Raw genomic sequence first — 15,125 nt, 5'->3', positions numbered from 1 at the left:
GGAAACCCAACAAACAAACACCCAAAGTGCTCTATGGGGAAATCAAGTTTAATTGCTAAATGCTAAAATTCAAGTTCTTTGCATTACAAATTTATTACAAGAAGCGCCTGTAAGGATTCCTAGGATTTGTGTGTGTTCTTCATGTTTGGCTATGGTTGGATATTTCTGTGGTAACTTTTAGGGTGTAACTGAAGTACTGTAAAATAAATAACACCAATATCTCCTCAATCTTTTCTGAAATAATGAATAACTTTTTCTGAAATGTCTATGTTTAGACTTCATTGCTATTCAGCTGTGACTCGCAAGATGCCTGCTCTTTTTGTTAAAACTTGTTAAACACGCTCATGAATATTTGTACAGAATTAGTTCAGTGCAGATCAGATGCTTGCGAAAAAAAACCACCACAATACCAAGACCTAAAATAGGCACGATTTTTAAACAGATGAAAGAGAAGACTCACTGAAAAAAAAATAAATAAAATCTTTATTTTGGCATGTTAAGCCTCTTATGTTTGTCATTCCAAAATGCTGAGCATGCCTGCTTCATGCAAGCAAATGGACACAATGCATGCGTTCTTGATTTTGTTCCCTGTTTTTCAAGAGTTAACTGCTGCCTCTAGCAGGTGAAATTATTATCCCTTCACCAAGAGCTGGTGGAGCATGCTATATGATTTCAGGAATTGAATTGAAGTAGTGGGATCAGGACACACTTTCACCACTATTCTTTTTTTTTTTTTTTTTTAAATAGAGCACACATACTTATTCTGACATAGCAGATCTCAAATTAGGAGAGGGGGAGAGGCTAAACATGTGCAAGATTAAACCTATGTCAAAAGACACTAAAGTGTCCAAGAAAACTGCTTATAGTGACTTTAGGAGGGTGTTAAAAATGGCTTGGAAACTTACTGAAATATTTTGAATATCAAATGTGGAAGAGAGTGATTTTCTTCAAGGGTTGTCAAAGGAATAGGGGATTACCATTAAAAGGTAATGCTGGCTCTGTTAGGGAGGTTGGAGCAGCCAGCCAGGTGAGTCTACTGAAATTTGACATAGATTTAAACCCTCTCCCCTATAGTTAAATTTAAATGTATTTGGCAAGAGTATTGACTTATAGCTTACATTCTCATACTGTATTTTTAGCTGGTACTAGTTAGCCACTGGTCATATAAAATGTAGTGTTTCAAAACCTACTAAATACATGAGCAAAATAGTGTTAAATAAGCATGTCAGAAAACAAATCTTTGTGAAATCCTGATTTCAGGAAATTTAGAGATGATAGTCTGTGCTGAATTTGTATATAAGGAAATTTTTATTAGTTAAGGAATCAAAAACAAGATACCTCAATAGCTCAGTTGTTTATGGATTTGGGGGAATTATATTCACAGCGCTTAGGTTCCAGTGCTACATCTCATACTTGGATACATCTCATACTCCTCTGTTTTTCAGGTCTTCTGAGATGATGGTTACCTCTGTGTTTCAATTTCTGCCAACCCATGCATTCAGATTTCTTGAGCTACTAGTGAAATCTGGTGTCTTTATCATTATGAGCAGGGGGACTGCTAATTAAGCTGTGAAATACTCGGGGGGTATTTCACAGCTTATGGGGTTACACAAATAGTGTTAATTTGTAAAGTGTTATTGGTGATGATAATATGTTTTGAGGGCTGTGTTTTCTGAATGTGTTCTAGTCATCCTGAATCTGCTGCCCTTTTGCTAATTGACTGTTATTCTCCTGGCCTTGCTCACACTTCCCCTTGTTCTCACTCAGGACATGGCAGAGGAAGGAGGTATCTTGCAGCCAGCTGTGGCACACAGCCAGTATCACTATGGGGAGCAGTACTGCTTTCATCCTCCTCCCTGCTGGGACAGCCTGTCATGCTGCAGAGGTTATTCACGGGACAGGAGTCCCTCTCCACGTTGAGAGGGAACAGAAGTCATTCCCTGTCAGCTTGGATTGGATCAGGGAGAGAAGAGCTGAGAATGTGGGTACTGCATGCTGTAGAGTCCATTGAGAACTCGTCCAAGGGAGGCAGGCAGCTTCTGTCAGTGATCCCGGCCAGTGGGGGGTGCAAGTCCAATTTAAAGAACAAAGAGTCCCTGAGGCAGACAAAGTGGTGTTTGTTTACTTCCCTGGGTTAAGCATACAGACTGTAAAAGCACATGCTCAATAACAGAATAGAAAATGTAATTTCATTTATGAGGGTCAGCTGATGAGACTGCATACTAATAACATACCAGAGGCTGAGTAGACTTGAAAGGAGACCCTTAAATAGGCTTTATTTATTTTTAAAAATTGATTTAAAAACATATTATGACTTTAATTGGTCACATTGGTCACTGTTAATGAATGTGGACTCCAAAAAATGGTTAGTATGTTTTAGGAAATGCTATTGAATAATGAAGAAAAATCATTCTCAAAGACTTGCATTTTCTTTAAGACAACACACAGACTTCACAGTTCATCCCTCTTCAGTGTTTGCATACATAGAAATTTCAGTGCTAAGTTGTGTGATTTTTTTAAAATTTTTTTTTTCTTCCCCTGGCATTGTAAATATATGTGTCTCAATCTTTTATGCTGTAATTTAGTCACCAGCCTCTGGCCTGAGTGCAACCTAATGTATACCTTCCTTACTGGCAGGAACTGTCAGTATAACTGGCCACCAGTGGTAACTGCTCTGCCATCTTCTCCTGAGCAGCATCTTGGAGTGTGTATATCTGCGGAGAGCTGGCAGCTTCTGCCATATCCATGGCATGGGAGTGGAAGCAGGAGGTCCTCTTCTGCTCCACCTACAACTGAATTTCAGTTTTTAGGGCAAACATGTTGCTTTCAAGCTGTAACTCTGACCTTTCAAACAAAATATCAAAGCTCTTAAAGCATTATTTTAAATGTCAATGTTACTCTCACATTTCCTGCAGTGGAGAACATTTAATCACACATTTCCTGCAGTAGGAAAGAATTTAATATTTTTCAGCCAGACTTTTATCCTAAGCTGATAGTAATCCAGATCTTCACAGAACGCTTTGCTTCAGCAGAAAGCAATTAACAGCTGCTTTTGAGCGTGGGGGTGGAAGAATCTTAAGTCTTACATGCAGTGTAAGCACAGTGATATGTACACTCCCACAGAACACCTTGAATTTGTCCTTCAGTCTATGCAGTGGAGTTAAAGTAGATATCAATCTTGATTTGGCTAGACTGGATGTTCCCAGGGGTGGGATAGAGACTGGAGGCACTGTAGGGAGTATCTATATAGGGTTAGTATGTGTGATGGGGACTGTCCGGTTGTTGTGCAACTCCCACTCCTACTGTGACTCTCAGGCATGTGTACTGCATCTTTATTTGTATACATATCCTTTCAAACTTCTCAATGCTTTCTGTGTGTAACTGTGTGTAACTTGAGTAAAACTTTCCATCTTGGCAAGTAGTTCTGAAACGAAGGGCCCATTTACGTCCTCTCTGAGGCGCCACAGGAGCTCCAGCTCAACCATGCAGTTTGGTTAAGGGCACAATGTTATTTTATGGCACATCCTTGACTTTTTTTTCCCCTTTGAAAAACAAAATTCTGTATCCAAAAGCTTCACTGGAAAATAGGGTTGAATGTTCCTAGCTTGGATCTAGTCCTTTATCTACAGTGGAATAAGAACTACAGGCTTGTAATGTGAATTCTTAGTATTTTAGTTGTTATGTTTAGTTGCTATACAATTTCCAAATGTCTTTTTGTAGTATATCACATGATGAATGAACTTTCTGGGCAACTAAACAAGTGTCTTTCTATACTTCTGCTGCTGGCCAAAACCAGCTTCTGTCACTATTTTAAGTAGACTCTTCACATTTGGTGAGTGGAATTGTGCTGAATTTGTATGGATTCTGCTGTGAACCAACTAGGCCCATTTTACATATTCACCAGCATTCAGTGACTGAGACTTAAGTCCTCTTCAAGCATTGGACATGGACTGATGAACAGTCTTTATGCTATAGCAGAGTAATGTATATACTGTAAGCTGTTACTTGTCAAAAGAAGCAGTTCTTTCTCCAGTCCTCTTCTCCATGTCCTAGCAGCTGGTAAAGTATAGCTGGTTTCTGATGTATTTTACTTGAAATGCTTTTCAGTACAAGAAGTGGAGTAGTGGAAGGGCAGGATTTTTTCTGCCTTAGGAGGAACCTTAGGAGACCTGTCTTAAGCCATTTTGGGGAAATCAATTTGACTTCATAATTTCTATAACCTTTAATACAGACACTGTACAGCATTCATAGGGCATTTTTAACTCAAAGGCAAGCTGTACTTAAGTTTTTGAGAACTGAGTAATCATACAAGTTTGTAGAAAGAGAGAGAAAAGTTAAGGCTCCTACTTCTCTCACAAGAAACCTTTTCTTTGTTATTGTTTGGTGACAATGTATGAATGGTGGAGTAAGAATTATAATAGGTTTCTTGTGCTTAAATAGCACTCTGTTCACTATGTTAATTTTATATACTGTACTAATAGCTAGATATTAGAAAATTAAAATTAGGTTTCAGCCACTTTTCCCTCCTGCCCTTTGGTACCCAAGCAAACTCAAATAGCTTTCATTCAATTGTCTCTTCACTTTACATGGCTATTCTTAGCATGGAATAATTCAGTATGCTGGTCTACCAATGGCAAACAGTTGTTGTCATAAGTGCGGGAACAAACGGCTGTGGCCAGCAACACCAGAATTGCCTTCTGCTGGTGCTGTTGCAGAAAAAGTTGTATGGAATTGTACCCAGGTTTCTGCTCCTGCTAGCTAACATGCTGATCAAACAAAGAATTTTACTTAAAATCTTCATTTGTAAGAATGAAATTAACTATTTTAACACTTGCTTGAAGTGGAATTCATGCACAGGCTTGTTAACCTTTCCCTAAAATGGTTATTTTTTGCCTTCTGCCAGAGAGGGAAGAATAAGGTGTTATTTTAACATGACTTTGAGTACTTTACTCGTGGTCATATTCTTTTAGTTGCTTGTGTAATAAATTAATCTTTAATGCTTTAGTAGTAACATCATCTAATGTAAGATGAAAGAGCTGCTGGATGACCTTTCTTTCCAACAGGGAAATTTCCATATGTTCCATACAGAAAAGAAGTGAAGACAATTGGAGAAGGAATACTTAATGTTCATATGTGATTAACTATTCTCCTGTGTAGCATTCGATTTTGCATTGGTATTATGTCAGTGAAGCTATACTAGTAAGAGAACTTGCTATCCTGTAGTCCAGACTGGACCTCTTTGGTTTGTAGTTTCAAGTTTCTGTCAACTGGAGCTCCTTTTGTAGTGCTGCCAGTTTCTCAGTTATTTGAATTAATGTTACAGATTGTATTTTTAACATGTTTCTCCTTCACTTTATTCAGATTTGTGGAGGATAAAATATAAAATAGCAGAAGAAAACTATCTTCAACCATACTCTTTAAAATGCAGGTGTTACTGTCATGCTACCTTGAGCTGCTATGCTTGAAGTTAACATTTCTGATGTGTGTTTCTTTTAAACACTTGCCCTCGCCCACGTCTTTATTTGCTCTGATTAAAGGAGTGAAGTGCAGCATTTGTAATTAAGCTGCTAGCATGTGTAACTTTGTCATCTGCAAGCAATGTACAGTTAAGCATGGGTAAAAGTAATACCTAAATCAGATGTAAAGCAGCTGCATGTGTATGTTCAATGTATTTTGTTGTGCAGCAAGGAAGCATGGGCTTAAACATCTTAACCCAAGCTGAGCAGCAAAGTTAAACCTCTGCCTGGTTTCCAAAGATACTGTTGTTGTATTTCAGAGCCAAGGTGCAATAACTGAGAAACTGAGAAGTTTCAGTATGCATGATTTGACTGCTATACAAGGAGATGAGTCTGTTGGACAGAGACCTTATCAGACATTGCCAGAAGCTAAAAAGAAAACCAGAGCCTCTGCAAGTGAATCTTCAGGTATGTATCTTTTCTTTTCCCTGCCTAAAAGAACAATTCACCCAAAGCAAAAGTGGAAGAGCAGAAATGCATTTACCCTCTTTCTAAATGGAAAAGGCCTCAAAGAACTCCAGTAGACTTAAACAGAGTACACTCAAAGTAAATTATGGCAGTTCAATTCTTCCTGAATTACTTTCTTCTCTCATCCACTCCCAGTGTAATCACACTGTATTCATTACTCCTGTCATTGCCAATTGGCAACAAGAACTTATTACCAAAGTAAAACTTAATTGGAAGTCAAACGTTATATGATTAAGTAGTGTTTCTGTGACAAATGTAAAAGAAGTTAAACATGAAAACATATGGAAGCTCAGTAAATAAAAGAGAAAATTAATAGAAATTACTTCACCAGGTGTCCTGGGGTGACTTTATGATACTAGTATTCCCAATCTCCTGCTTTATAGATTAAGTTCTTCACCTTTAATATTAGCTTTGAGAGCCAGGGAAGTTAAAACTGCTGGAGGCTGATGGGAGTTTTTTCTCCGACCAATAACTAGCTATTTCTGAGAACTGACAGTGGTTTTGACCATTGAAAAGTGAGATCAACCTGTGAACACCTACTTTAAGACCTAAACCCGAGAATTTCTTGTTCTCTTTGGTTTCTGGCTTTTGAAGAAGTAACAGGTTCCGGCTCAGCCTCCTCCTCCACCACAGCAGGCCAGACAAGGTCGCGGAGGGGAGTGGCGGGGAGGTGAGCAGGCCCAGGCCGGATCAGGCCAGTTCCCCTGGCTCGGTTGCAGTTTCTGCCACTGCTGAGTTTTACCAGAGACTGCCAAGTAAGGAGAGGCCATCGCAGACATCTCTAGCCACCGCTCTGGCAGAGATAAGAGAACCACCTACCAGGCCTGGGCAAGATTTTAACCCTTTCATTACCCAGATGAGACTTGCAGATTAATCCTTTTTTCCAGAGAGAGAAAGTGATCAGCATGTAAAAGAGACCCTATAAACTATCAAAGATAGTGAAGAAAGGAATTAAGCCTCAGAGGAGGTAGAGAAAGAAGAAGATGCTTTAATAAGCTGAAATATTTTTCTGTTAAAGCTATGGAGATGGACAGTAGTGTTCTGAAAAAAACTTTAATTCATGACAGTATATTGGGAGGAATGGAGTGTTTCAAAGTGAGGATTTTGAGCAAATGGTGAAGTGGTTGTGGTACTGTGAGATGCTGGAACAGAGGGGGAGAAGTAATAGTTGAAGATTTGCAGCCTTTAAGAGGCAAAGAGAACACTTCTGTTTCCAGAGTAGCTCACAGAGACACATGAAGAGAACTTTTGCCTTTGAATAACTCAGCCTTAAAAATGACATCCCTAGACTCATTTGACGCATAACACACCTCAGAGTGATGTGAAGCGAGAGGAGAGAACCGATGGCAGAATTTCCAGGCAGCTGGCATCAGAGCTATAAAAGAAAGCTATAAAAGAAATAGTTTTCTTGTGAGAAACTCCATAGGTAGCAGAAGAAGACTTCTGTTTCTCTGCAAAGACTGATGAAAAGACTCTAGCAAGAATTGGGACTGTTTTAAACAAAAGAGTTCTTTTTGTCTCTATGTTGTCATGTGAACAAGGGAATGGTTGGGTAGTGAGCCAGAAAAGGGTTGTTCTGGAGGTTTTATTCTGGTTTCTTATTCTTGTAGTTTTTGTTAATAAACCTTCTTTATTCCTTTTAAGTTTTAAGCCTGTTTTGCTCTTGTTCTAGTCCACATCTCGCAGCAAGAAATAAGTAAGTTTTCTAGTGATTTTTTAGTTACTGCTTTAAAACCACAACACCAGGTTTGTAGTAATAGATCAAAATGTAAAATTGTATATGGTGATACGAATAATAAAGGCATCAAGTTGTCATAATAGACTGATGTCTATTAACACTCAGACGATGGTGTGTGGTGATCAATATATGGTCTTGTTGAAAGATAGTATTATTTCATTATTATGTTACATATACTGTTATTGTCATCATCACTTTGCCCTTGAGCTTGTGATGCTTGAAGGAAGGTTTTGCTGAAGGTCTGCTAACTACGTAATTTTTAAATAGCAAGACTGTGATGTATAGGAACTGCTGTTTCCCACAAAAGAAGTGGGTCTGGGCTATTTCTTTTCACCTAAGACTGTCATTCCTTCTCATCCCTCCATTTTGGGGATGGATAGCATTTGTGGGGTCCAAGGAATTTCATGAATAGTGTGCTAGCCCATTCTAAGGAATAGGTGACCAGCTGAAGGGACCTAATCTGAATTGGAGTTTCCAGAAGGTATCCTGTGCAGGGCAGAGTGAACTGGAGCCTCTGGCTAGAGAGAAAGCCAAGAATTCACAAAGAGCTGCACTAGAGATAATGTCACTGCAGCTGTTGTGCAGGATCTGTTCCTCAGTAAGAGAGCATTATTTACCTATCTGAAATAGCTTTAAAATGCTCTAATTTTTTTTAAAAAAATTCTTCAGTTTATACTATATAAATAATCACCGATTGTGAGATTCAATCTCAAATGTCAAAAAGCTTTCTTACAGCTAGTTGAACTTAATTAATCTTTTCTGGTCCTGGTCTCATCTAGCATACACCTCTCATGTTTTCTTTGAATTTTCTTCAGCATTAGGAACTTAAAAAAGATCAAAAGTACACATAGATTTAGGAACACTGTGTAGCAATATTCTCTTGTGCTGAGCTGGATCTTTTTTTTTGTCTGGGCCAGGAGTTCTCTGCAAATTGATTTAAAAGGCCTAGCTGTAGGATGTGGATTGTAGGATGATGCTGAGCTGGCAGTGCTCTTGCTGTGAAAAAGGCAGATGGGATGCCGATGCATCAGGTATTACAAATGCAGATAAAAAAGTATTGGTGTCACTGCAAACACTGCTACTCTGAAACAGAGAAAGAGATGTGATTCAAATCTTCTGTGTTGAAAAAGATTAATTGAAACTGTACTAGAAGCAGAGACATGTTGCCTCTAAAATGGCAGAAGAGAATGACCGAATGTTTGTCTCAAGTAGCTGTGGAATGGATGATGTGATTCTAATTTCTAGGGAAAAAAATTGATGAAAAAAATTAGATAAGCCTAAATAAAATATTGGCTTAAGATAAAATGTACACAGGTCATTGATAAAATTTGGTTTAGAGTCTAAAAGGTGTTCCTGAGTGTTACCGCCAGTAGATTCTGGGATAAAAGGAGTGTTCAGTGGAGGAAGGAATCAGACTGGATTTGGTAGCTTTGCGATAGGTCTGTGGTGGAGATTCGGGGCTGTTGGACCCCAAGGAGCTTTCGGAGTGTATTTTTAAGCAGTTAGTGCCCTCTAGTGAGAGTCTTCGGTAATAATCTTGGTCCTGGTTTTGTAGTATGTTAACAACTCTTAACAGTACTTTGGTGTGTTACCGAAATGAAAGAAGCTTTGGTATTAAAAATGCAGGAGGATGAGTGTATGAAGAAAGATCCTATGAATGCAAGTCATCAAATGGTTTGTATTGGGAGGGATCTTTAAAGGCTTATTATAAGTGTAACCACCTTCTCATGTGGATTGTGTCCTAAAATCTTAGGTACTTCTTTAGATAATAACTCAAGTTTTTGCAGTTCAGTGTAAAGCAGAAGATGTCAGCAAACTTGTGATTTCAGTCTTGACAACTGAAGAAGCACTGCATTACATACATGTGGAACCAAGTGGCAGGATTAGAAGCACCAAACTCGTGGCAAAGTAGATGTTTCTGTTTTGAAATAAGCACATCATCTAAAAGCATAAATCACGATAAAAATCGCTGCTTTCTTAGAAGTCAAAAAGTTACAGCTACTATTTTTTAAATATTTTTTTTCTAAAGGTTAGAAAACCCCACTGGAAAAAAATCCTGGAGATGATAAAACAGATGAAGAGATGGAGGGGACACATTCGGAGGATGAAATGTTCGCTCCGAGAGGCCTTCGCAGAACTCAGAGTATGAAGTCTGTGAAAACTATTAAAGGCCGTAAAGAAGCAAGTATAATCCTGGTTAATTGAGTTTGTTCTTTCAGTGTATATTGGCATTATTCTTAGTGCAGAAATTTATTTTTATTTTTAATATTGGAGAAGTTGTCAACAATAACTGGGTTCCAGAATGCTAAATGGGGAAGAAAGCATGTGACAACAATATCTAAGTTTGGAGCTTTTGTAGTTTGATGTGTTTAGGGGAAATATATGTATGAAATTAATGAAGCAAGGAGCAAGGGAGAGGAGACGAAACAGACTCTGTATTTGAAATGCTAATTTTGGCACCACCAAGCCTAATTTCAGGAAGTGTTCGCCTTGAAAGGGGTATGGATAACAATAATATTATCTGTGTGTTGTGCACACTTAAACATCTGCTGTTTAATAGATAAAGAATATTCAGAATTTTTTAGTTGCCATAGACAAACAGCCTGACTCTTTGTGATCTACAAAGAGAAGATCCTACTTAGCATCCTAGTGCATGCATCACAAAATTTAAAGATACTCCAGTATAAATCTCTGTGAAGTCTCATAAAAGTTTTTGGGTCATTCCAGGAAAACAATTGATACTTACTCTTCTTGCCCAATTCTGTTGAAACTTTATCTTATTCAGTCATAGGTAGATTCTCTTAGTGAAACCGGGTGTCCAAAGCACATTGGAAGACATTTGCTAAATAGGATTAGTGGGGAGGTGAATCATATTTCCATTTCATGTGACTTAGTACTTCATTATAATTTTGTTTTCCCCTCAGATACGATACGGATCACTAAAATACAGAGTAAAGAAGAGACCCGTTGTATACTTTTACGTGTACTGCACAATTCCTGCAAGAGCAACTGCTGTACTATAGTAACTTGAATTCAAGTGTTAAAGATCTGTGTACAATGCCTAGAATGAGTCTGTATGAACAGATATGGTAGGACTTGGTTTTGTGAGCCCAAGTGATCAGATAAAGTACTACTCTGTTTTTCTATAATTGTGTCATGTTTAGATTTAAATCTGGACAAGTTACAGCATGGATTTCAGCACTCCTTAAATAGGAGTAAAATGAGTAATAGGAAATACTCCTTTGCCAGAGGTATTGAACAGATTGAAATAATTGCAAATCAAATTGAATTAAGAGAAGCTGTAAGTATGTAGAGCTTGTGAAAATTGAACCATAGTGTCCCCAAGTTTACACTGTAAGATAAATATACTTGAAACATTTTTCTGAACTACAATTCCTGAAAAGGCCTTTGTGTAATTTTTAAATGTACAGTTTAAAGGACAGTGGGTGATGGTGGGAAAGGAAAAGGAAAGATGAGGTAGGTAGGATACATCCTTAACTTCATCATTTTGTGTCATATTGCCAAGCTTAGCAAACTGGGGTACATACAGCACTTTATGCAAAACTGTATAGTTTTGCACACTCTTAATGATTTACAACTGCACGCCATTTTAGTGACTTGCTACATAGGCTAGAGTTACATTTTGAATGCCAGCAATTCTTGTATTTCATGATATTTTTAAAATTCATCTTGATTCCTTAAGTACACTTAGGATGCTGTAGATATCTGCTACTAATGATATTATCAGGTGCCTTTCTATGTATTACCGGGCTGCGTAGGTTTTGTGGTTTTGGGGTTTTGGGTGGTTTTTTTTGTTTGTGGGTTGTTTTGTTCGTGTCTGTCTTCCTCCATCTAAAGAGATATAACATGATTTAAGTCAGATTTTGGTTAAAATTGTGGTAAGTAAAACTTGTAGCAATTCCAGTGATGCACCTCAGGGATCTTATCAGCCCATGAGCTGTGTGTTCAAGTCATGCTGCCGTAAAGTCATATATGATAGGTTAGTCAGGCCCTGGTTTAGTTTTGCTCTACATTGCTTTAAGAAAAAATATATTTTTATATATATGTACTTTAGAACATGTATGAGTGTATATTTCATACTATATGTGGATTCTAAGATGGTCTGTGTAGTACTTTTTTTTTTATTGCTAAAGTTATTACTAAAATATTTGCATATAAATAGCTTCTTCTAAAGATCTAGTTGATTTAGTGAATCATTTTATAACCTAGAATCCCATGGCATATCTACACAGAGATTAATTTTGAAATGACTTTCAATGCAGTGATTTGTCAAAATTACTTTTTTAGGTCACCTTTGGTATTATTTTCTGCAGTTCTGAGAATTAGACTGATTCTAATTTTCTGTGTGACTATATTTCTACTGTGGCTTTAGGGAGAAACAACCCATTTCTTGCAGATAGTACTTTATTATGTATCTTTGGGACAGACCTTGTGACTTGCCTCAAAGAGAACATAGCATGGATTCCTCATATCCTTCGATCTCTGACTTCAATCCTCAGACCTTCCCCCAGGTATTGACAATCATCTGCTGTTGGTGGTGTTGCTCTCTAGCTGTGGGAAATGTCTGCAAGCCATGTGCAAAGCTGTGCTCAAAATGCAACAGCACTTAGAGCGTCTCTGAGGAACCTCGGTGCTTTAGTGAGAAGTCCCAGCAGGCCATGTGTGATTAAAAGGATGAAGTTTGCAATACTTTACTCAGAAACTCAGTTTGATACCAGAAGACAGGAAGGCTGCTGTCTCTCAAATGAGTACAGTGCAAAACTCCCATCCCCTAAACAAAACTGTACCTAGTTATCCAGCTTTTCTAAGGAGCTGTAGGCAAGGAGTGATCAAGAAAAAACCTCCCTGGGAGTGTGGGACTTCTGCCCCAGGAGTGTTTGTGCTTCTCATCTGTTTCCCTGAGGCTTGTCTGTATGTTAAGGTACATAAGAAATTGAGGAACCTAGAGCTCTTGTATTTGCATCTCACCAGTCTCTGAATAGTAGACTAACCAGGGCCTGAGATGGACACTCTTACTGTATAGCTGAGCATTTGCTGACACATTTTTCTATAACTAATCATGCTTGTTTTACCAGCAAGCATTGCAAAAAAAGATCCTCTTTCTACAAGTCATAATCCTGCATGAAGGAGTAGGGTAAGCCATTTTTTCAGAATTACAGTTCCTGTTACAAGTTCATGTAGATCCTGTTTGGGGAGTTGTGTTTTTACCCCATCTCTAGGACTAGAGATCATTGAAGTATTTTAGGCTCTACCACACTCATGTCGGGAAGTTGCTCTATGTGTCTCTATGTACCTGAGGCTGTAACTTCTGGCAGACTTAACTTGCCAGCTCAGTAGTGATAAAGACTAAATAAACACTCCTCTATCTGGAACTTGCATGGAATTAGGAAAACTGGCAGTGTTATTAATATTCATTACTGTTTGCATAAAAATGTACTTCTTTCAGATCTTACATGACCAAATCTTCAATGTTTTCCTAGCTGTTGTCTTCATTCTAATAGCCAACTCTAAAAATATTTTCTTTTTATATCTCAGACTGATTTTGATCTTTGAATTCATCCTCAGACTTGTTCACTGGATTATCTTAATTTTTTTCCTCTTACTGTTCATTGTTAGCTGATGCTAACAATGCACACAATGGCATGATTAGCTTTCATCCCAGTGATACATAGTTCTCCTTACTGAATTTAGTTTAGTTTGGGTTTGAAATATTACAATCTTTTAACTTTAGTTACAGGAAATTTTCAAACTTTTCTTGCCTTAGCAACTGCAGAAGTCATCTGTCTAGCTCTTACAGGAAACTTCTTGAAAAAAATGTTAAAAACTGATGTTTATTATTCATTGTGGATTTGGAATGTAAAATGTAGTTCATGCCAAATTATCTAATCTTCTGAAAAAAGTGTTTTCTGAGAACTGACTGACTGCCACCAACAGGACTGCTGGTGTACTTAAACAAAGACTTGGGGTTTAAAAGTGTTTTAAAGGAGAATATGTATTTCCATTTAAATCGTATAAAGGTTTGAAGCCTTTCCAAAATATATCTGAACTGACGGCTCTCTTAGCAAGAGCCTACTGTACTTCTAAAATACCCAGTCTGAGATGAGGATTAAATTGGTGGCCTCAGCTGCAAATAAGCTTAGGCTGGACTTTGATTACAATGTAATTGCCAATATTGCTAATTCCTTTGCTATGTGAAACTAACCAAATAATATCCAATATACATTTTGCAAAATATAATGAATTTTAAAATAGAAGGTAACTTAGTAAAAGAGAATGGTGGAGAAAATTCTGGGCGCATTCAATGTACTGTTCATGACAAAAATATGTTTTACTTTTGGTGTTGCTTTCATTAATGGGAAGTTGGTATTTTAAGGTATTTTTTCTACAAAAATGTATGTGCAAAGGCAATACTTTAACATTTTTCAAGAACTTATACTGTTAAATGCTACAAACCACAGAATATACATTTGGACTGAAGGTAGTAGCTTTAAAAAAATGCAATGTAAGCTTTAATTTTTATATTATAGTAATAACTTGCTGTCAACTTGTTTACATATTTGTAGGATGGAAACTTCATTATGCATTGACTTACCTTGATGCTGTCTTTAATAAATACTGCTTTGAGCAAGATGCAGTGGATATTTTATTATCTGAATTACTATTATAAACCTAGTCACTATGTAATCTGTATTCTGTTACTTATTATAATGGTTCAAACACAAAAACAATCTATCTGAAGTTTGGAGAAACTTTTAAAACTCGTTGAATTATGACTAAGCTACTCTTGATTTTCTGCCCCCAAGTTTGAAGCTGATTTAGGCTGAAATAAAATGTACCCTGCCAGAGGCAACTTGAACATACTATAGTGTCACCTGGTTTGATTAGGTGCTTGGTTCAGAGTGAATTAAAATTGAATTGCTCAATGTCCCAAAAGAGTGTAACTTCCTGTGGAACTGCTGGACATGAAACTGATTTTGTTCTGTATTCCCTAGTCAGGGTTCTTCTGGTAGTCCAGAGGAGGACATGCATAGGTGAATTTGGCCCTTTCCTTTTTCAAACCTCCCTTCAAGTCATCTGTTAACACCCCTACCAAAACTCAAGTAAAAACCTCAGTAACCACATTTTCTAGGCCTTGTTTGCAAGGCTTCCTCAAGGCTTGTTTTCAAGCCTCAATAAAATATATTTTTTATATGGTTCATTGAGGAGAAAGATTTAAAAGACAGTAGCAATAAATGATTTTTAAGCATTATGAAAATCCATCCCAGAAGCACACACTGACTCTTAAGGGACCTTGCCATGATTCAGTTTCTGATGTCAGAAAAGTTCATGCAGTACAAGCACCCTGCCAAGAAATTGTGGATGTCTGAAAGTAATGCTGACTT

The 15,125-nt window shown here is 37.6% G+C and overlaps 1 protein-coding gene across 2 annotated transcripts in view; it reads left to right on the top strand.

Annotated features, from left to right (window-relative positions):
- Nucleotides 1-14,382, top strand: part of LOC147652052 (receptor expression-enhancing protein 3-like) — a 165,733-nt gene extending 151,351 nt beyond the window's left edge. For both annotated transcript variants that reach the window (XM_086897709.1, XM_086897711.1), the window contains exons 6-8: nucleotides 5,777-5,924; nucleotides 9,752-9,903; nucleotides 10,647-14,382. In XM_086897709.1, coding sequence (XP_086753835.1) covers nucleotides 5,777-5,924; nucleotides 9,752-9,756 — 153 coding nt within the window. In that variant the 3' untranslated portion in view covers nucleotides 9,757-9,903; nucleotides 10,647-14,382. The remainder of the gene's footprint in view (nucleotides 1-5,776; nucleotides 5,925-9,751; nucleotides 9,904-10,646) is intronic.
- Nucleotides 14,383-15,125: the final 743 nt, after the last annotated feature.

This window comes from Cyanistes caeruleus, chromosome 7, assembly GCF_971803275.1.
Source record: "Cyanistes caeruleus chromosome 7, bCyaCae1.hap1.1, whole genome shotgun sequence".
Lineage (NCBI taxonomy): Eukaryota > Metazoa > Chordata > Aves > Passeriformes > Paridae > Cyanistes > Cyanistes caeruleus.
Note: the sequence above shows the minus strand (reverse complement) of the source record. Positions and strands in the feature narration are given on the sequence as shown.